The sequence below is a fragment of the Geospiza fortis genome, unplaced genomic scaffold (assembly GCF_000277835.1).
Source record: "Geospiza fortis unplaced genomic scaffold, GeoFor_1.0 scaffold112, whole genome shotgun sequence".
Taxonomy (NCBI): domain Eukaryota; kingdom Metazoa; phylum Chordata; class Aves; order Passeriformes; family Thraupidae; genus Geospiza; species Geospiza fortis.
In genome coordinates this window covers 6,902,832-6,925,984 of record NW_005054298.1, presented here as the reverse complement: position 1 = coordinate 6,925,984, position 23,153 = coordinate 6,902,832, and the positions used below count along the sequence as shown (strand labels likewise).

At 42.7% G+C, this 23,153-nt stretch overlaps 1 protein-coding gene across 2 annotated transcripts; it reads right to left on the bottom strand.

Moving 5' to 3' along the window:
• Positions 1-14,752: 14,752 nt before the first annotated feature.
• INSIG2 (insulin induced gene 2) lies at positions 14,753-22,873 on the bottom strand. 2 transcript variants are annotated; one of them, XR_004081714.1, is made up of 6 exons: positions 22,522-22,873; positions 20,779-20,903; positions 18,549-18,715; positions 18,034-18,133; positions 17,427-17,581; positions 14,753-16,345 (listed from the first exon to the last, which is right to left on the bottom strand). XR_004081714.1 is itself a non-coding variant. In XM_005415745.2 (5 exons), the coding sequence occupies exons 1-5, from the start codon at positions 22,763-22,765 to the stop codon at positions 17,540-17,542; spliced, it is 678 nt and encodes a 225-aa protein (XP_005415802.1). In that variant the 5' UTR covers positions 22,766-22,873; the 3' UTR covers positions 14,753-17,539. The 2 variants fall into 2 exon arrangements, 1 of the variants encoding a protein (XP_005415802.1); XM_005415745.2 differs by having other exon boundaries at positions 14,753-17,581.
• Between the last annotated feature and the right edge of the window lie 280 nt (positions 22,874-23,153).

Here is a 23,153-nt window from a genome sequence, read left to right as displayed (position 1 = left end):
CTGTGCCAGAGGCTGAACTGGCAGGTTTGGAAGGCAAAGGATTCCCACAGCTCAATGGAAATCCTGCCTGATAGATCACAGCATGAAACTACTCCAAACTCTTTCAAAGTTCACCTTCAATAATCTGCACACCCCACATTATCCACCGGCATGTGTGGGTCACAGAGCACATTTCTGGGGTATTTGCCTTTCCTGTGCTTACAGGAGCTGCTTTCAGACCACTGGAGTTGAGACTCCTCTTGGTACAGGTGGTGCCTTGTACACCTGGGGAGGCTGCACCTCAAATCCTGAGGTGAAGCTTCAGAGCAGTCCCCAAAGCCAGGTGGGAATTAAAGCTAAGGATCCGATTGCTTGACAGATTTTATACTGTGTGCATGATGTTTTCATGTGTAATTACTGAAGGAGGTATAAAAAAAGGTCCAGAACCGTTTGCTAAGGCCCCAAAATAAATTACTTCCCCTTCACTTATTTTATATTTCCCCCAGTGATTATATGATGGGAAACACATGCCACCAATTTCCATCTTTCTGTTAAAAAGGAGAACAGAGGTTTTAATCTGAAAAGATCCCTGGTGCTCCAGAACACCTTTTTTCCTTCACCACTAATTTTCAAATTAAAAAGTTTCATTAGCTGCAGTCCTGCCGGACAGTGCTTTGGGCTCACACAAAGAAGGAAATACTGGGAAATTTTAGGCTGCAAGGAACTTGCCACAGCTGAAAGTTTTTCAACCTCTTCTTTCAGCAAAATGCCCAAATCATAACTATGTAATTAGAAACTACACCTGAAGAAATGCCAAGGCTGACATAATATCAACCTGTCCATTTTTATCTCCAGTGAAATCCAGCAATGGTGGAGTCTCTGTCCCACCACCACCATCCCCCTCCTCCTGTGCCTTCCCAGAGAGGAGCTTCCCAGGGCTTCCTGCTTGCCAAAACCAGCAAAGACACAGAGGCAGCCCGACACTGACTCCAAAAAGGAGACAAGGAAATGATTCAGCACTTGGAAAAACCTGCTTCACAGTGCAAAGATCAGCCTACGTAATTCAGTATAATGAAAATTCAGCAATAGTTTTATTATCATCTACACATAATATCAGGAGAGGTAATTCTGACAGCAGAGGGCTCTTTAAGCCAACAGGCTGAGGTACAGAAGGATCTGGTAGCTGCAAGCTCAAGCCAAACACATTTGGACTGAAAATAAGCTGAAATTTATTAGTGATTAAAAAAACTCATCCCTAGGACTTCCTTGCTTTAGAAATGAGTTGGATTCCACAGCAGCTGGAACTGTAGTTCCAGTTTGATTGTAAATATAATTTCATTTAAATTAGATGTACTTTTTTAGAGAAATAAACTTGTTTAATATTGCATTTGTTATTATGACAAGCTACAGTAAAACCTATGCCTATTGTTATCTTGGAATAATTCAGATACATAAAATAACACACTGCATCAATGAGATAAAAGTGGCTCCATAGTCATTGCTTTTCAACATGTACTCTGAAGAAGAAACTTGAACTTCTTGAAAGAGCCCAGGCTGCAAAAACTTGCCACAAAAACATTCAAGGCACTGCCTGCCTTTTTCTTTTTGTTTTGTTTTGTTTTGTTTTGTTTTGTTTTGTTTTGTTTTGTTTAAAAGTCCTCAAAAGTTCATTGTTTGCCCATTTCAGGATTGAGAACCCATTGGAACGTGTTAGACAGATGTCTTTTTGTTCCCTCCAGAAACACCTGCCCTCTCCTTTTGATGGACCATCCTGAAGGGATTTTCCCTGTGGACAGGTCACAACTTGCTGCCTCTGAGAGCTCAAGCACTGGCTCTGCAGCATTGAAGTGTCCAGTGTTGAAAATCTCATCCCTGTTCATCAGATCCAGGTAGATATTTCCACCAGAAAAACAAACAAAACTGCCCATTTTGTGAACAAAACACACTGGAGCAGGTGATGCATTGCATATTTGAGGAAAGGCAGAGCCAGAAAAGCCAGAGCAGAGTTTTCTTGGAGACGGTACAGTGAAAACACTCCCATGTGGAAAAAAAAGGAGAAACCTCTCCAAGGAGTTTTCCTCAGCACTGCTGCTGAAAGGAGTGTTGTGCCCCCATAACACAAAGCACAGTGGCTGGGACAGGGTTTTTCATGGCATCTCATGTGGGCCTCAAGCAGAATCTGGCTCAGTGTGGCTTCAGCAGACAGAACTGATGGCCAGGTTCCAGGAAAAATGGCTCTATTAAAACACGGATGAGAAAGAAAACAGCAGCATGATTTTCAACCCTAAAATATTTTGATTGCATTTCATCCACATCTGTACTAAGATTCTTTCTGGCACAGCCCTAGCAATGTCCTTCCAGGTTATAACATTCCATGTTATTACAGATAGTGCCAATGGAGCCCAATTACACCCAGACCCATTACTGCCATTTTCTGATTAGCAAAACCAGCCACTTATCTCAGAATCTGGGCACGTTCTTTCTCTTAGGAGTGGTAATTTGCACATAAAGCCCTTCCCCTCTGTTCCTGAATTACCCCTCCCAGAAGCTCTTGGGATGAGGCACAGTTTGCCAATGTGTATGTGGAAGAATTGACGCCCAGAGGGTGAAGCTCAGCTGAAACATCAGTGAAACATCCCCAGTGCCAGGTGGGACTCTCTGGGCAGCTGAGCCATCGGTGTGGGGCTGGCAGGGAGGGAGGATGAGCCCTGTGAGGATCCACAGCTGCACTGCCGGGCAGGGCTGGCCCATGGAGACACCTGGGTCACAGCAGCTGGATCCCCTCCAGGGTGACTGAAACCTGCCCGAGCTCCCCTCCAGCATGACAGCAATTCCCACAGCATGAGGCTGCTCTGCTGCAGCCTCCCAGAGCAGGAGCTGGACATGGGCCCTGCTCACAGCTCAGAGCCCTCCTCTGCCCCAAAGTGCCTCTGGCACTGACAGACCCTCAACAGAGGGAGGGAGAGTCCCTTTGCAGGAGGGACAGACAGCGCTTGTCTGAGCTGACACCCCACCTCCCCACAAGGATGTCTGTTTGACTAATACCTTTTCATGAATGTCTCTGTGACCTTTTCTGGTTTTTGTTTAACACACAGCTCAAGCTTGTCAAAGGCCTGATCACTGAAGTGTATTTTTGTGTGTACCTTTGGCTCTGGACGCTCGAGCCCATGCATTTCAATCTTCTACCACAGCTACTTGTTGCTTCCTGATCTTTCTATGTGCATATTTTTAATTAAGTTGCCCTTCTCCCTCACCCCCCAACATAAACTCTTGGTATAAGTTAGTGGAACAGTGTTCCTCCCTTCCACGAGCATTTCAGCCCTGAAGCAGAGTGTGCTACCACTGGGTCATGTTTTCTAGTGGAAGTGGGGAGATGTGCTGGAGGAGAGAGGAGGATCTGTGCTCTGGATGCTGCCATCAAGGTGGGGAGGACACATTTTCCTGCCTTTTCCTGCCATTCCCTAGCACAAGGCCAAGAGTGTTGATTCCTTCTCCCCAAGAGCCTGAGAGCTGCAATTTGACTCTGGATGACAGAGAGGAAAATAAACAAGAGGCACAGAGGCGGGTGCTGAGGGCAGGGGAAATGGTGCTACTGCTCCTCTCCCTATGGCCAGCCAGCACCACCTCCCCTGGCAGCTGCAGCACTCCCAGCACAGGCTGCTCCCACTGCAGTGCTCTGCTACAAGGTTCCTGCCTTCTATTGGGTTTGGCCACCTTCCAGAATTTCCCTCAGGAATGCAACTGGAAGGAGGGAAACAGCAGTTTTTAACACTTCATATTTCAGCCTGAATGGAGTGAAGCTTCAGCAGAGCAAAAACACAGAGGCTGAGCACCTCTGTAACCCGAGGGCTGCCACCATCCCAATGCCAGCGCTGTGAAGGGAAAACACAGAGCACAGTTGTGTGAGGGGACGTGTTGCAAAGCCTGGAAAAAATATTTCATTGCACACCCTCCTCTGGTACATGCCAGAGAAATTAAAAAAAAATCTGGACATTAATGTTTTGGAGAGTTTTGAAAGTTTAAACTGATAGAAATACCCTCAAATTTTGGAAACTTTTCAATTCCTACACAGCATCTGTGGCCTGACTCCATCTCCTATCCATTTGTTACTGCACAGACATTAAAAGTCCTGTCCTGTTCCATGTGGGGCTCCCTCCCTGGCACAGGGGGATTTGCAGCAGGATTGCAGTGCCTTACACCCACACTGCTCACCCGGAATTTGGCTGTGGGGTTTTTTACAGCCCTTCCCACCAAACGAGGCAGGGGACAGTTGCCAGCTGTGCTGGTGGCTTCTGTGATGAGCAAACTGAATGCTCTGACTTTGGCTGGAAATGTATAATTCATTGCACTTTAAAAACTGAACATATCAGATGTGAGGCTCCTGTTAAGTGCCCCGCTGCTTGGCTCGGGTTTCTCCTCCTCTGTGCGAAGGAGCTGCAGGACTATGGAGAGCTGGGACAGCAGCTGTGCTGCAGTCATCCTGTTGGAAATTTGCTGGATTTGAGGCTAGTTTTACAAAGACTTTGGCAAGGTACAGAGAGGAAGAAACTTCAGGATATGTGGCCAACCCTGGGAATGTCCCACTGAGGAGAAGCTCTTCAGATTTAGGTGCTGATGTTGAAATAAGTTGATGTCATGCCAATTTACTCTTTCCCAAATAACTCAAAGAACAGTTGAGTAGTACCAGGAGAGGTCAGGGAACAGGACATAAGACTGAAGTATCCTCCTCCCTGCCCATGGGCAGATGTGCAGCCATCTCATCCTGAAGATTTTTTGCACAAAAGGCTTTGTTTTCTCTCATTCAAAGCATCCATCCTGACGTTTTTCTTGCTTCATCAGTTGTTATGGCCCATCATTCTATACTGGCAGCCTGTTTGGGACTTACACATCCAGAAGAATGGAACTGTAACAGAGCCACGATTTGGGTAAAATTATCTGTGCTAGGATGGCATAAACCAGGAGTTTTCCCATCTAGCATGGGAGAATGTTTTGTAACAAGTATGAGAACTTCCTTGCCATGACATTACAATCTCTGGAATAACCCAAGTGATTTGATTTCTTTGCTCCACAAAAGAAACCATATGGACTGGGACTTGATGAGAGCATTCAAAGGACTGATGCTATCCCAAAATTTGAATAACAGCTCCTGGAGAAAGTGAGGCAGAAGGATCAATGCTTAATCAAATCCAGGCTTTCATTTGCTTGGACTAACAGTGAAGGAAACCAGTTTAATTTCTTCTGTGAGAAAAGTGAGATAAATTATGTATGTGTCTCGGGTAAAATATTTGATCACTTACCTTCTTAGTCATCACTGGTCTTTAATCGCACATTATGTAACATTACACCCAGTACAGATTACATCAGGGGGGAAAATCACAACCATGCAGCCTGCAGAAACTAGAAAGTAATTTGTCTCCAGGAGGAAGGATGCTCTTTTCTGCACACTCTGTGTACAGCACCATTTATCATCTGCGAGTGGAACGGCGCTCAGCTGAAGTCACATCAGCCCAGCCCTCCTCTTCGAGGCGCCTGTCCCAACAGCAGCCAGACCCTACAACTTTCCCAGGGCAAAGGCCTCTAAAGCAATGCCAAATCACTCAGCCCAAACAGGTTTATAAGACCTTTTAAACTCTCAGGCTCTGCTGTAGTGGAGCACAGCCTTTTCCCAGCTACCTCTGTGACAATGCCATATTCAGAGACCCACTGCACTTGCAGATTGAAGACAGATCTATTTGGTAATAACAAAAAAAGAAAAAAAGGCCTCCCAAAGCCAAAACCTCCAAACAACTTATTTCCTACTGAAGAAACTTCTCTGAGCCTATGAAACCTAACTACTCTTTGGCATGTCTTCCCAAACTCAGCATGCAAAAGTAGTAATATTTTATGTTTCAATTACAGGACATTGTGGGCTGCTGCCATCTGCTATGAAAGGGACATTCTGCTCCCTGAACATCCTGGTTGTAATTTTCACAATATTTGAGTTTCTGAGAGATACCAGGAGCTCCAAAACAGTGTGGATACCCATCAGCACTAACAGCACTTAAAAAATGGGAGAGGTGACTTGAGGGTGGCAGCGGATTTTGGCACCTTGGAATTTTTCCCTGGGCAGTGGAAAATATTCCAGCATGCACTAAACATGTAAGAAACTTTCCCCAAAGCACATGGCAAAGTGAAAACATGGAGTGCCTCATGCTATAACATCATCTCCCTTTTCCGGAGTTACAGTTGGGTTCAATTTTCTATTATTGCAGATCTTTGGGGTGGGAGTTGTTTGAAGGGCTCAGCCTTGGCCCAAATCCTCTCCCACTGGAAAACAATGAGCCCCTCGACCCCCTCGCTGCTTTAATGGCAGGAGAGCGCAGCCAGCACGGAGCGCTTGGGGAAATTCCTCTCCTCCACCCGCTCCCTCACAATGGGCCAAACGTTTCATCCCTGCATGAAGCCTGAACAAACAGGAATTGCACAAGGAACCGCGGCGGGGAAGCGCGGCCGCCGTGCCAAGGGCAGCCTCCGAGGCACAGCCCCTCTGCGTTAACCATTGCAGCTCATGGAGCAGGATCCATCCTGGAATGTCCCTCCTGGGGAGCCCTGTCCCCCCAGCTGCCTGCCTGACTGGTGCCTGTGAAGCTCTGCAAGTGCTGGCTGGCAGGGCCAGGCTGGCCATGACATGGTTCATGCTTCCACATCCTCACACAGATAACAAAGATGGTGACTGCTGACCTTGAGGGCTATTTGCTGTAGGGTCACTTTTGGTTCCCTGGTGGCAAATTTTGATGCAGGTTCGTATTTTTCAAAATTGACCCGTTTCATTTATTAATGAAAAATAATGTGCGCATAAATCATTATGTATCACCTTCAGAAGGAAAATAATAATTTATTGTTGAAGTGTCTGACCAAACTGTACTTACCACTCAAAGACAACCCAAACCTGGGGACATCTACCTGCCATGCCATACCCTGGCATTTCTTGACAAACCCTGTTTCACTGCCAGCTCAGGCAGCAAAAACAACCTGTGCTGAAAGACCTGCAAAGTTCACCCACACTTTTCTCCTTGGGACTATGGATTATAGTACAGTAAGGAATTATGGAAGGAAATATACAGTGGATGGGACCTTCTTCACACATAGACTGCTTTGCAGGAGAAGATGGCATGAGGACTAAATATGGGCTCAACAACCTTGAGCCTGTGCCTTACCTGGGCTATTTCTGGTGTGGTTCATCAGTGCTTTTGCCTTAAATCTCAGGATGTGTTTCTATAGGCCAAAAGGAATAAACAGCTTTTCCTTCTGCATTAGGTAAAAAATGAGTCCTCTGTTTACATTATTTGAGGATCTGTCTCATCATCCACAATGCCAAGAGAGCTGAGCATTTTTAAGACCCTTCTGTTGATGGCATAAAGCACTTTCTCAGGCAGCCCTGTGCACAGTGTGATCATTTGAGGGGTAAATAAAGAAGACATCACGGCTGGATGTGCGTTCTCTGCTAGCAATCAATGCACAGCATACACTTTTGATGAGGTTAGATAACAAGCATCACATGGAGAGAAGAGTACCATGCACATACAACCTTCTGAATATATGTCAGCAATAAAATGATAACTACAAAGGCAAGCAGTAGCTGCCCACTGTAGGATGTCTCATCTAGCTCAAGTTCAGCTCTGCAGTACAAGCCCAACTGTGTAGTTTGATAAAAAACCGCCCTAAAACAACAACAAACCCCCTACACACTGCTCTGAAGGATTAGCACAAGGATATATCTTTGTTCACTGAGCCTTTTTTAATCTTGAAAAAGGAATTTCTTACATCAAAAATAGAGGATTCTTTCATGTCACTGTCAGCTCCATAGCCCACCTAAAATTGCATTATTACCACTGACAGAAAGACAGGTGTTAACAGCTGGAGAGAAAACAAATGTAGAGTGCTGTGGCAAAATTTGAGGAGAAACAGATGTGTGAGCAATGCTGCCTTTGATATTTATTTTAATAGTGCTTCTCAAACGTGTTCAATATTTATGCAGCCATAGGCTCAGCTTTCAGTGGCACACGAGAGCCTGCATTATTCGCCTCTGCCACCACCTCTTCTTTTCTTTTCCTCCCTTCCAACAGTCATAAAAAACAGCATCCACAAATCTCCCAGGAAAAGCCAGCCTATTCCTCCTCCCCTCCCCCAGTATGAAATGGATAGAGTTTTTTAGCAGTGGGAGTTCAGTGTGATTAGTATGCTAATACGGGAGAGAGAAAAGGAAATGGAGATGAGAGATACGCTCCTTTAGCGAAGAAAAGCAGGAACAACTGAAAGGAGGATCTCTGCTAATCAATTAACCTACAATGGACCTAATGCCATAAGAAGCTATTGTGCATAAAGGGACAGAATTCTCAGTGACAGATGGCACTTGGGCTCGTGATATTACAGGGCTGCTACTCCAGAGCTTGTTTACCTCCCATACAGGGGTAAGCAATAAAGCAATAAAATTGCTTATTTATTTTAAAGAGAGAAGTTGAAATGCTTATTTACCAAATCAATCAAGATTTAGTAAGGCAGAACAGCCACAATCCTCATGGCCCTAAAATGCTGGATACTTCACTGATTTCAAATAGCAATTATCTATTGCAGCTTCTTGAACCCGCTCTGACTGCAAAGAGACATTTAATTTGCAAATTTTGATGAAAATTGTCATTTTTTTAATTGCCTATTTCACCGATTTGAATTTTAAAACAAACGATTAACTAGAAGCTCATTTTTACTTGCCTAGGGCAAGCCCAGAAAAATATTTGTCAAGACCCAAGCCTGTCTGCTTAGCATTTGAGTTGAGAAATGCACAACTGCCTTCAAGTCAACATTAGCTGTGACAGAAGCAAGACTATTATTTAACAGTAGCTGAAAATGTCAAAAACAAGCGGCATTTGGCATTTTGACAAGATGGCGTTGAAAAGAAACTATTTTTTTTCCTCAACACCCAGATAACCATAAATCAAAAGTGTACAATTACCACTTGGCTCAGAGTACTGCTTTGGTGGGTTTCTCTGAACAAGTGGGGAGAAGGAGAGCAGACAGGTCTCCATCTTCTGCTTGCAGCCACCTTCAAGGTCCCACCACAGCCCAGACCCTCCAGACTTCAAAAAACCCATGTTCTGCTCCCAGGATGGAGGTGGCATCATCCAACAACTCATGTCAGACCTCAGGCACATCAGCATGATGAAGACATCCCAAAAGCTAAGGATATATGTTATACAAGGTATATGTTTTAGGTGTTAACTGTCTGCCAGAATAAATTCAGACTTTTTTTTTTTTAAGTAGGTGTTGTGCCTGGGCATAAATCAGCTTATTTTTTACATTAGAAATGTAACAAAGGGTCAGCTGAATTAATTAAAAACAGTATTGTGTTGAAGAGAAGCCTGATACTGAAGAAGTGCAGTAAAATTAATATCTAAAGCACTTCGTTCTCACAGTGAGATTAAGTTGGAAGTTACTGTTTTAATCAACGACAAGATGTGACAGTGTTCATGGTAAACAATATTGTGAACCATCACAGGGAAACAATGACATGGTGATAAGATACTGCCTTCAAGAGCTTTAGATACCAGAATGAACAGGCCTTAATAATTTAAGAGATGCCAAAGTGATGAACATATGTTCATCTTCATTGCACGCAGCAGATACTGCCCCCCATTCATCTGGACTCAAGTAGAACAATTTTTCTAGCAAGGTTTCCCACCCATGAAGTCCCTTTAACATCAGCCAGCATTAGGTAGGGTATCAAATCCCATAAAGATTTGTCTTTACAAGTGTCAGTTGCCTGCTTCTGTCCTTCCTCAGTGAACTATCATCATGCACCTCAGAGCAGCTGTGCAGGAGAGACATCAGGACCCCTTCCTAGGTCCCATCCCTTAATCTGCCCTGTACCAGCTCCATGATCAACCTCACCACATCCCTCTGGGTTTCACTAGTTACTGTGACCTTGGAAATCACAAACCTTCAGAGTCTGACAGTTCACCAAAGCAAAACTATTCCATGAAAAGCTGATTCGGGTGATGCCAGAAAGCACATGCTGTCCCCACAGCCTTAAAACTTCCCTGAAGTTTGGGGGGTTCTGGTAGCAACTGGGTCCCTTTCCCTTGCAGAGCACCTCCTGTGTCCTGCTTCTAAGGCTAGTGGTAGGCAGGAGAAGGCAACACCACAGACAACAGGCTGACCCCTTGCACTGACCTTGCATTGGTGGGGGAACCACTCCAGCTTCAAGAATCTTATTTTATTGCCTGGGAACAGATTCAGGGAGCACATTTGTGAAGACACAGGCTGTGAGAGCAACACAGCCATCCTCATTTACCTGTGAACTGATCCAGAGTGGTGAAATCTACTGGGTTTCACATCCCAAAACTCACTGCAAATCCAGGGACTTGGAGTGCTAAAAATCACCTTGAGTGGGTGGGTCTGAAAAGAGAACTCTCCCTCACACCTTCAAGATTACTCCCACCAAGGCTAAGAGTTGAATGCAGAAGCAACCTGTCATACCTCTCTTTGTTTTTTGGTACTTAAAGGTGATTCTCCTTTGTAAACTTACATTTAAAAACGATCAAAAAGCCTGTGTGTGTACTATACAAATACCACTGGTATTTGTCTTTGAGCTGGGCATTCTGACCTGACATTGAAACTGAATTCCATTTTGTATCCAGCCAGCTTATCAAGTGACCCCCCATCTTGCTGCTCTTTGCTGTCCCAAAGTTCATCCCCTGGACCAGTGCAATGATCAAAGTCTGCAGAACTAACCTGGAAAAAACCCCACATTTCCAGGAACAGGTAGATACCTTCCTTTCCACCAACTTCATTATTTCTTAACACTGCATCTCTATTCTTATTATCTACATAATACTACCTGTCTAATGCTTATACCACCTAATCCCCACAGTGGACACATCACCTCATTGATTCACATCCTTAAACCATCGGTCCTCAGGAGCTTCCAATTCATCTTCTTCAAACCACTACTCCAGCACCATTTTTGCTTGATACACTGATTTGAGGAAACTTGGTTGGTAAGAGGAGCCTGCAACCACACAAAGCAGTATTATTTCTCTCTCCCCAGTTTAATCAGAGCAGGCACAGGTCCAACACAAAGCCTCAGCTGAATTCCCTACAAGCAAAATACTGGACAATAAAAAAAAAAAAAAAAAAGCAGGATTGTGGCAAGCATCTATGACAACAAGCTCATCAGCAGCCAACATTTTGTATTTGCACCATTATTAATCTGCTCTGCCAGATCTGATTCTCCTGAAGAACTGATATCTCATATAAAAAGCACACACTGCAAATCACAGAGGATGATGACAGTTTTCATCAGTGCTGAAAGAGAGGAGGGAAAGGCAGAATCTGTGGTGTGCTGCTCTTACGTGTTGCACAATGTAGGAATTTTTTTGACCTGTATCAGATGAGAAAAGAAGTAAGGTCTAAACAATTTCATCCCTTTCAAACAGAGTGGGCCAAATTCCCAACCAGCATGAAATGCTGCATATGCAGTGAAATCAATGGAGTTATGCCAGTCTGGCTGAGAACTTGGCTTTGCATGTCAGCTCATTCAGCAGTGATTGCACTTGACGTGCAGCTCAGAACAAGCATTTGTTTTTAAACAGAAACAGTGGAGTCTTTCACTGCTATCCCAGCCTATACATAGTCCTGGCTCCAAGTGCAGGATTAACTGTCCTTAGCTCAGGCTGCTATGTCTTTGTGCAAAGGAAGAGTAAGGAGGAGGAAGAAAGCACTTTCTTCTCTCTTTGGCACACTGATGGCATGTCTCAGCACTTGAGACAAGAAATGATGCTCTGCAGAGCCGGGCAACTTTGCTCGTTGTTGGAACCTGTAATTAACACATGCACTTGATGTCCTTACAGGCACTGGGCATCCTTTCACCCCACCTGAACACTGTGGAGTCACATCCCCCACTTTACCTCAACATTAACAACCAGTGTCCTGGGCCAGACCAGCAGCTTCTCACAGAGTTCAAATGGAATGTGTCAATCTAAGCAGGAAGTTGCTAAAGCCTTATTCCCTGGAAAATTCTCTGGTGGTATAGCTAGGCTTACCCCAGGCATCCCTAGTCACTGAGGAAACAACTGGCACAGCTGGGATAGAGAACAACAGACGAGCCAAAGCGTGTTCTGGTGATCACTGCCAGTGAGGTGATGCCTTTGGAGAGCAGCTGAGACCAGAACAAGTCAATACAAATGCATCTGTAAGACTCTCCTCACCCTTGTTTTGAAACCCAAGGTACAATCAGAATGATCACTTACTGTCCTTTTCCTTCTTGCAACATTATGGAAAATGCTGGAGGTTCTCCTTGCTTAATTTCTATATGGAAAATTAAGGTGCAATCCTGTTCCTCACAGCTTTCCTTTTAGTGGAAACATTTTCCCCAATAATTGCATGAAACAAATCTTGTTTTGAGGTTTGATTACCAAAAACATTGGCATTAAATATCTAAATTGGCATTGAATATCTAAATTTAATTTGGCATTAAATATTTAAATGTTGGTTACAAGATGTACACTGAACTAATCAGAGAACAGAAACAGCCAAACTACATCATGAATTCAGACAGTGACATATTTATAAATACTGATTTTTCCTTCAATAAGTATTTTGCCATATTTGCTTCAAAGGCACAATTTCAGGATTTCTACCAAAAAAGTCATAGAAAGCAGATCCGATGGCTACACTTGTGGACCTTGCCACTGCACATGCTCTGCAATGTGTGCACATATCCCTGCAAAACTACAGTACAGCAGGTCACCTCCTGCAGGGGTGTTTGGCAAAGACAAGGCAGAGCTGCTGCCTGTGGAAAAAGTGAATCCTATGAACCTCAGTGTGGAAATGCTGCAGGTTGTGCACCTGACACAGATCTACAGGGCACACTGGACATAGACCTATCAGCCAGCTTGGCCTGAAGAAAATTAGTAGCTGCCCTTTTGCTTTACATTCCTTTTTGTTCCTATATATTGCCTCTACTACACTGCTGGGCAGGCTAAAGCAGTGTGGATGTGCAACAGGAGCTACTGAACTTCTGAGCTTCAGAACCAAACAAGAAAGGAAAACCTCAAGGAAATGCCAAACTACATTTCCACCTGTATTTCAGCTCTGACCAGATCAAAAAATAACCCCTACTTCTTCCCCAGCATAGCTTTTAAGCATTCAAAGCACAAACTCCCAGTATGCTGCCTGAAAAGTCCAGGCATAAAGTTTATCCTTTAATTTGAGGCTTTGTCATTTGACTGGGGAGGAGGTAATCAGGACAAGGCTCTGGACCATGCTGCTCAAAAGATGACAACAGACACACCAAAAATCTAAGCTGGCTGCCTGAAGCAATTAAAGGAGTGTTTACTATTCCATGACAGTTAACATGTTGGACTGACCTTTCATTTACTGTTTAGTGCTGAACATTAAGCTGCAAAATTACTCATGCTTTGCATTTAGTACTGGCATCAGAACTAACAGCATTAGATGGCTATTCCCGCAGCGAGGCACGCGTTCACCTGCCCAGCTGTGCACCTACTTGCAGCAACCTAACAGCATCTGATACCTAACAGCACTTCCACAGGCCCTGTTCGCCCACTGCCATCAGGAATTATCAGTAACACTGCTCCAAAATGTAAAAAGCATATGCAAAATGTCCAGGGTGGTACAGCTGGTGCAATTAGGTTCCTTCCTTACGTACCAGGAAAGAAAAAAAAGGGAAGACTGGTGAATGCCCACAGGTCCCCACGGCAGCTCCCAGCCAGATGGCAGCAGGGAAGTACAGAAGCTATGAGGAAAAGTTTCTTTGTTTACTCCCCTTCTAGCTGCTTACAGCAGCCCTGTTGTAATGAGAGGCACAGGATACATTTTTCAAGTGCCTGACAGGTCAGTAGCTGGAATATTCCCTCAAAACCCAAGTAACTTTCTGTTCCACACCCTCAGGCTAGAAGAACCTGGAATTTCCACTCTCCGAGGCTACACATGGAAAGGAGAGGCAAAGTTTCCAGCAAAACACCTTTACTCATATGCTTTTGGCTAATCTTAGTGCTTACTATCCAAAATTATGATTATTTCTACCCCTGGCTGTAATCTGTCTGGTCAGACACATGGCATGCCCAGCATACTGCATTTTGACAGCAGAGTTAGGAATTTTGGGCCACAGGTTGCCAACACAGAGGATTTTTCCACTCACCCCCTGTACTCCTTCCAGCTTTCAGCTGTGGTGCTACCCTGCTGTGGGACTGCATCCCAAACCCTCATGCAGCTCTGTTCTCACCCTTTTCTCACCTCTGCCTGGATGCTTTTCCATTACATTTCCAAACCTCTCTTTATCAGACTCTTTTTGAGACAGTGATGAGCATGATGAATGGAGTCTGTGAATACCAGAGTAACATTCAGTTCATATCCAGACCAGAACATCAATAAATACAAATACATTATGAATTTCCCTGCCATTTGTGTTTTGGGGTTTTTTCATATCCCTATTAGCTATTTATATCTAAATGTCTATTTTCTGTATTGTGAGTGAAGTTATTTTATTCCCACTGCAGATTCAAAAGAGTAGATTTTCCAAGGCTGCTCAGCATGGTAACTAAGATAGAATCATGGCTGATTTGATCTTCCCTGCTTCTTTTTCACTATGTTTATAGAGATGTGCGACCAATATGCCAGCTCAATGGTCAGAATTATTATGAGATTGCTGATAGAAGGCAACTCAGTGTATTTTAAATATCAATATAACTTCTTAAAGAAAGAGGAAACCTATCAATCAAGGCTGCAATTGTGTTTAATGCACATTTTGGTTTTAACAGCAATTTGCCAGTTTAAACAGCATAGACCTTACAGGAGTTAATTGGTGAAGAGGTTAGAGTGCTTTTAAAATTATATCTAAATTATACCTTATTAATTCTTTATTGAACAATATTTTTCAGACAGTCTAATGTCATAACTGCATGCTATACAGTAGCAGCATCCACACCACTAAAGTTAAGGCTGTGCCACCATTCTCATCATGAACCTTTCTCAGGGTTTGAACTCATTAACTATAAAATCACAGCAGTTAGAAACAACAGGACACCCACAATGTGATCCTGTATTGATGTTAGTCAAGTAAGAATAAAAACAGTAAGACACATATAATAAAGGACTCCACCCAAATTTATTTTGGATGATTGCTGCCTTTGCACAACATGCTCAAAATTTCCAAAATGAAATTTAAAAGTCAGCGGACAGCACAGTCTAACCAGGTTTAGCTGAATCTGAGTGCAAAGTGCTGCAAAGTGGGTGCCACAGATGCACAACAACCACTTCTCACATACTGCACATTTCAACACACACAGGCTGCTTCTGTGTAAGTACCGAGGCTGGCAGGAAACAGCAGTTCTGCCACCAAGGGAATAACAAAACCAACTCATCTTCAGTTGTACACACTCGTTGGTCATGATGAAACTACACTGTTTACCAAGTCAGCACACTGGCTACTGAGGTACTGTGTTATTCCCTACTGTTAGCATAAGAAACATCTGAATTTTTATGCCACTCATGCCCTGATAACTCATTGGGACTTCTCACACTGTCCACCAAGCTGAAGCCATTTGTTGAAGTAAAGAAGGTGGATGAGGCGAAATACTGTAAGAGAAAGACCCAACAGCTTCTTCAGCAAATTGCCAGAGCCTGCCTAAAGAAACTCACCTTCATTCCTGCCCAGCTTCTTGGTTTTATCAATAAAATGCTTCTTATTGCCATATGGATTGATTTAAGAGAAAACCTCTGGTCAGGGATCTACTCAGACATGTTCTGCCTCTGCTTAAAGCAAAGTGCCTCTGTAGGTGCTTTCCAGAAAATCATCCCAGGACAGTGAGCTGCAGGTGATGACACTTTCTGGAGCTGCAGAACCAAGCTCTTCATACATCACTTGCTTATTTATTATTTTTACAATTTCCCATTCAAGAATTTTTTCTTTTGTTACAATGCTTTCGGAAGTGCTCATTCCACACTTTTCAGACTTGGAGGTAAGCAGGTAAGACTGAAAAAGTTGCCTAGTTACAGCTTCATGTACAACGCATTCACACATTTATTAATAAAAACTTGTCTAAACATCTATTTGTTCTTTGGACCAACTCCAGCCTCCCCAGGTGACTGTAACATGTCTTATAAACCTTTCATGGAAGACTTAAAAAATAGTACTTAAAGACAGAAAAGGAAAACAAATACATTTAAACATCATCAACAAAGACAGAATGGGAGAACGAAGCGGAGACATCCCACGCCAAACTCACTGCAGGCACAGGTTAGTAGTGTCCTCTTGAAATCTGCTTTCTGCCTTCTTGCACTTCTTCCAGCTCATGGTCTTAAAAGCCAGCTGCAAAGCCAAGAGAAAATTCCATGTATGCCCCCAGATATGGGTCACACACTGAAATCCTTCTTAAGAAGGGAAGTGCTCAGCACACAGCCCATTTCAGCTCGCTGTCCTAGCAGGCTGGCTGTGCACAGGCACCTGTCAAACAGGGCTAACAGCATTTCTCTGCCTCACAAAACTGCTGCAAGAACAAATGCATTTATGGCTGCCTGGACACAGTAACAGCATCGAGGGCTCCATCAGTACCTAAAATACAGCACTGCTGATCCCTGCCAACAGAGCAGGGGATGGGCAAGGACCACCAAAAGTGACATTGGTAATGGAGGGGTTGTGACACTTTATGCTAGTGGCTGATTTACTTCAGAATTGAATTTTGCAATAAAAACTCCCTAAGCTGTTTTCCTATCAACACAAATCAGCTTAAAGGATTGTACAAGAATGACCTGAACTATATCCTGTTTTGCACACAAGCAGTTTCAGAATCTGTCCATGGTTCACATAAATTCAAAACCAAACATAGATGCTGGGTGTACCACGGGAAAAATAGTGAATAGTTTCCAGACTCAGTTTCCATTTCTGTGATACTGGGCAGACACCACAGATAAATGAAATGTTATGGCAATAACCCATGAAACCTGCAGTGAATTTCCTCACCAGTAATGTGGGTCAGAAGAATTATATACTGTGTTAATAGGCATAAATGAGTTACTTATTGCATCAAAGTCCACCTGTAATGCATAAATTTCATAGAGATAGTATGGGCTATCATGGAAAGAGATCTTCATTGCTAACACGAACCCTCTCTGTCTTTTACTAGCTGTTAAGAACAAATTCCTCAAAACTTTCAAGATAAAGTGAATCAAGAAGTTCCAGCTACAGAAACATAGTGCAAAGGTTCAGTTTGGCACTGTAACATTACAGACAGACAGGATTTTATGGTAAACTGTTTAGATTTGGAAAAAAGAATCCTTAAATTGAACCAATATTGTCAAATATATTGCATACTATTGTAACTTCACAGTAATCAAAATCAGACATCAAGGTTTCTATAGAAGCAGCAATCACAGATTGCAGTAAAGTATACCACTCAAGGGAAAAAAATTGCATTTTGGCAATTTCATAGTCAAGTGTTCCTCATGCTCCTCAACAGTCATTTGTCAGACATTTTCCTGTTTAAAAGGTGCATATTGTTTCTTCTCAGTCCTCGTGAGACTTCTCTGCAATGACTTTGCATTCATACTGAAAAACAGAAATTGACAAAATAATATTAATTTACATAACTAGTGAAAAAGACTTCAGTGATTTTTCTACAAAACGGGCGATAAAATAGCTCTTGTTAAACTCCACTTAGATAACTTTGCTCTCCTTAAGTTCTATGCACATACTGGTGACTGCCACTTCTGTCCCCTGAGCAGATCAGACTCTGGGGATGGCCTGATTTCTCCCCAAACACAGGAGCTCTTAGCTCATGGTCCTGAGAATATGTAACAGAGTATACAGAGCAAGGCATGGGTGTACTCTGATTTACAGACTGATCAGCTCACTAAGTACATCAACAAGAAATGATTGCTGGTTTCTACCTCACTGCACACCCTCGAGCCAAACAGCTGGCTGGCATACATGGAGGAAGAAATAATATGTACATTTAAACTTCTACTGGAAGGCAATCAATCCCTGTCCTCCAGACTCACCATTGCCAGCTGCCTGCCAATATTGCCCATTGTTATTCCACCAGCAAAAAATATACATGGCAACCAGGAACGGACATAGAGGAAGTCTGGGGATGTGTATCTGGAAAAGAACACACATTTTTGAGCTCAGTGTTCCAATACAGAGTCCTCCAAACACAAGGCAAACTCACAATTATTAGGATATTTTAACTCAAAAAGATCCATATTATAGAAATTTAATTTCTTGCAACAAACAACAAAGAAGGTTTCTTATTGATTATAGTTGCATTTATTCAACCAAACAAAGTGTGTTACATTGCTGGCAAGGTAGCAATTTTATTTCAATTAGCATTTCCAACTAGATTTCTCACTTACACTAACCTAAGAGCTTTCATAAAAAGTCCAATTTGTGCTGTGCTCAAAATTAGGTGCTGACAGCTTTGAAAATCATGTCAAATTGTACCCCTTCAGTTATCCTGATTTAATGTTACAGCTTCAGAACATTATCATTTCACCTCAGGGGAGCAAACACTTACTGATAAACTCCATTGTAGACCAGAAGCTGCGACACCAACGTGGCCAGGAAAGCAATTCCTACTCCAAGACCAAAGCCACTTCGTGACCTGTCAAAGGTCCACCACAGCCCAATGGACAGGGCTGCCAACGTGAGAGACAGCTGGATATTGTTGGCAAAATCCACCTTCTGTGCTGCCTGTTAAGGATCAGCTTGGAAATACCATGGACAAGGATAAAGCAATTTTTGTCATTCTGATTCTATTTTGGCACAACAGAAAAAAAGTATCATTAAGACAAGTACAGTGTTAGCTGTATCATCTCTCACACAGCTATCAGATGTGAGGAATTAAGGCTTGTAATTATCAATATTTCAGGAAACTAAAAACTTATGGCACTTCTTCCAATTTTAGAGTCTTTGCACTGTACAAAACTGAAGAGCCTCTTCCCCTACCAAACAATCAAGCATTTTACACAGACACACAATACACACGTTACTTCTCACCCTCACCTGGCCCTTTATTACACTCAATATGAAATCTTAAATCTAGCATTATATTTCTTAAACTGACAGGGATTTACCAAAAAAAGGTATTGACCACTATTAATTGCACTTTTGTTTAAATTACAGGATGCTTTACATTCAGTTCAACATTAAAATGTTAATGTATTCTATAAATCAAAAATCTTTCTGGAAAGTGTTCATGGAAATTAACAATGAAAGTCAGTTTTGTCAGCTTGTGAAAGAATTGTGAAGTCACTTCAGATATCTTTGTGTGTTTCACATCCTTCAAAATGTTTTGGAAACACTAACTCATTCTCATTACTCCTGTCCAAAACAGATAATTAAAAAGGGGCTTGTCATTGCTTTTGCCTGAAAGAAAACTTATAGGATGACAGTATAAAAACCACTGTCCTATTTCCTCACAAAAATCTGGAGGGAGACCTAGTGGAAACGAGAAACAAGCTTGACTAACTGAAATAAATAATTACAGCATAAAAATCAATAGCTTCAGAAAAAGTGTCAAAGAAGATAGAACCCTCACCAAATTTGGCAATGTGCAGAACTGGCAACAGCTGAAGAGAAAGCAGTCTGGAGAGCTGTCAAGCAGGAAATACAGACAGTACATTACTGATGTCCTGGGATATGGGGAACAGCTGCTAGAGAACTGCAGAAAATTTGCTGTAAATAATCAGACCCGTGTAAAAAGGAGCTGTCAACTCTTATTTCTTAAAAGCAGCAAAGCTGCCACGGGCTCACCCAACAGGTACAGGTAGTGAGAACCACAGCACCAGAGCAGAGCATCTCTGGAAGGAGAGTGAGGTTTGTGAGGGACAGAGGGAGGGACTCAGAACCTCAGCAGCTCCAGCTCCTCCGGCCACACTGGAGAGGAGAGGGTGAGGAAAAACCACCCAGCAACAAAACCATCAGTGGCCAAGCAACCCCAGTGAGAATCCAGCCAGCTCCCCACCTTTCCCTTAATGTGCCCTCTCTTCCTGGGAATGAGGAGATCCAGCAGCACAAGAACAGAACTTTTAGCACCATTTTTGTGAACCGTGCTGGAGATGAGCATTGCAGAGATGATCAACTTTTTTTCCAAGACCTCAATTTTCACCAGCAGACCCTGGTTTTAGCTGAGAGAGGAGGCACTAGGCATAAGTGCAGAAAGCCTCTCAGACCCACAGCACTGCCAGTAAGGTGCACCAGTCCATGAGAAATGCATCCTGTCACCCAGAGTGCTCTCTTGGCATCAAGGAAGGCATCCTTTGCAGAAGGGGGTGGCAACATTTCCTGGCATTGTACAGTCCTGGGTATTCCTGGTCCTGAGCTTTCCCCACTCTGCAAAGTGCATGTGCTTCACTCATGACCTCAGACAAGGCCTCAAGCTCCTACTGTGTATTAATAAGACACCAGCTTGCAACAACCTAAAGCACTTCTCTGTAATACCTACTGCATTAATATCTTCCCACACTAACTTTAATCATTCAAAGAAAATAAAGACTCTAAGTAAGACAAAGCCCAGTATCGAAACATTCCTAATGAAAATATTTTTCAGAACAAAAAGATGTGAGACTTATCAGCTCCAGTACTGCTACAAGTCTGACACTAACGCATAATCTGCATTTCCCTTGCAAAAATGCTGCATGTTATACCTTTAACATCAATTCAAATTCACCACGACTGACTGTGTGTGAGCTTTTTTTAAGAGGAAACCCATTTGTTACCAGCAAAGTCATTTTGTTATAGGATACAGCACTGGCATGATTTATTCCCACAAAGACTGCTACACATCGCATGACACTGGACCATTCTCTCTTGAACTTATGTGGCTCTCCCAGATGTCTGTCCATGCAGGGGTACAATAACCCAATCACAGCTGTGGAGGCAGGAGAGAAAAAAGGCCCTCAAGTTAAAGCACTGGCAACATTTAATAGCCTAGAATAGCCTAGAATACAGGCTATCTAGACTTTGACAATTAGAGTCACTACTAAAAGACATATTTTAAGGATAAACAGCACAAAAATTAGGATAAACAGCACATATATTGTAAAAGAAGAGGAAATTCCAAGAGTTTAATTATTTTAAACATAAAGTTCAGCAGAATCTTCAGCCACTGCAGCAGAAGTAGTAATACAGAGACAATTTGAACCAGGGGCAGAGGATGACAGAGCTCTCCCCCACACCAAAGTCTGCACTGTAGTTCAGAAAGAGCACTAATAGCTTACAGGCTGGCACTTCCAAAAATCCCACATATCAAACATGTTTAAAATAACTGCAAAACCAACACACCACAGTACTGGTGTGGTTCATAACATCAGTATTTTGTGTTTTCTTCTGTTCTTGTTACTAGTAGGCTTTGTTTGGATAACATTTTTCTCTTCTTCAATGCTACTCACAAGCTCACCCAGAAGAGAGAAAGCCAAAAGCCTACAATAGCTGTTGAATACAGAAAACAAACAGGAATTCCAGCCCCAGGGAATTGAGATGCTCTTTCAATATTTCTTCACAATTGAGTTCTCTACTGCAACTGCAGTTAAAAAGATTTTTACCAACCACACTAAGGATCTATAATGGTGCCTTAATATTAGACTGTAGTGGTGTAAGCACAGCAGAGCCAGAGCCTTTGGTACAGACTGCATTGCCTTCAGTCCAGAACACTGCTGGGGGTAACACTGCAAATGCTCTTTCCTCTGCCACAGAGGAAACTGATCCCCAGGATTCAGGAAAATAAATCATCAGTAAAGCTGGAGTAGAAAAATCCTCCCTGAGTAATTTTCTTGCCAAAGGCCTTGGGCCAAACTCATGACTAATAATGGTGATGGATGAAAGGACTTGTCTGAATGCAGCCTCGATCACCCCTGATTATAAATATGCAAAATACCTTTATTCTGCTCATAATAATAAACCATACTGCAGAGAAATGTTACAGCAATTCCACGAAGGCTGTGCAAGTACAAATGGTAAGAAAATGGGTGAATTATCAGCATTTACCACAGAGGTTCCCTGTATGCATGCCAACAGAGAAGATAAGGAAAAAAAAATGGAGAAGACTAATAATGAAAAAAGAAAACCCTGAACACTTCAACAGAGTGACTCTGCTGGGAAAAGCTAATTAAGGCTGTAGTATCTTTAAATCAGATGACTTAAAAATCAAGTACTAAAATCAAACAGTGCACTTTACAAGGCATATCCAGTATTTCCATCAAAACTACCAACCCATCAGGCCCAGAAAGGCCCACAAGTTTCTTGTGAGATGATGGCAAGATGTAGCCTTCCTGAGTTCCCATGGCAGCTGAAGCATTCTCAGGTGATCCAGGAGAGCACAAAAACTAATTCCTGGACACAAGTGTATTTGTGTATGTAAAAAAATCAGAAGGATACTAACAGCTTAATGAAGACAGTGATGCTGAAAGGGAATTTTCTATTTTCCCCACCTCTCACACAGGTTTTTGCAACTACCTATCTCAGCACACCAGGCACATGAGTGAACTTACCTGATGCTGTGCCACAGCAAGGTGGTACCCACCAAGCTGAGGAGAAGATGCTTGTGATCACATCAGGGGGGAAGAGAGTAACGTTTCTCTGGATCTGAAGCAAGTTTAATACTAATGCAAGAAATACACCAATAAAAAACAGCACTACACCACGAATTACCAAATTCATGCCACGACTGGTTACGGATGAAATGTATGGGCCACACTTTTTTGGTAAGGTTGGCATTGCATCATTTTCTGCCATGACTTCTTAAGTTATCAGAGGCATCCAAGAGGCTGACTGAGGATTCACTTGCAATCAATATTTCAACTCTCTTCAATTAGGAGACACCCAAACCCTGAAAAATAATTAAAAAAAGGTGAAAATTCAGATATAAGAAGCATAACATGTATTTCTCTTAAATTATTTGGAGACTGGGTTAAAAAATGCCTATTATATTTTTTCTGAATTTTCTGAAGAGGCAATTAGTCCTTTGATAGCACAATCAACCACAGCTGCAAAAATACCTTAACAAGGGAATACACTTCACAAATAGTTTTTTCTACTAGGAGACAGAGGAGGAAATATGTGGGATGGGACAAGTAGGAATGTGAAAGTACATTCCAGGAGGTGAAGAAATGACACAGGTATC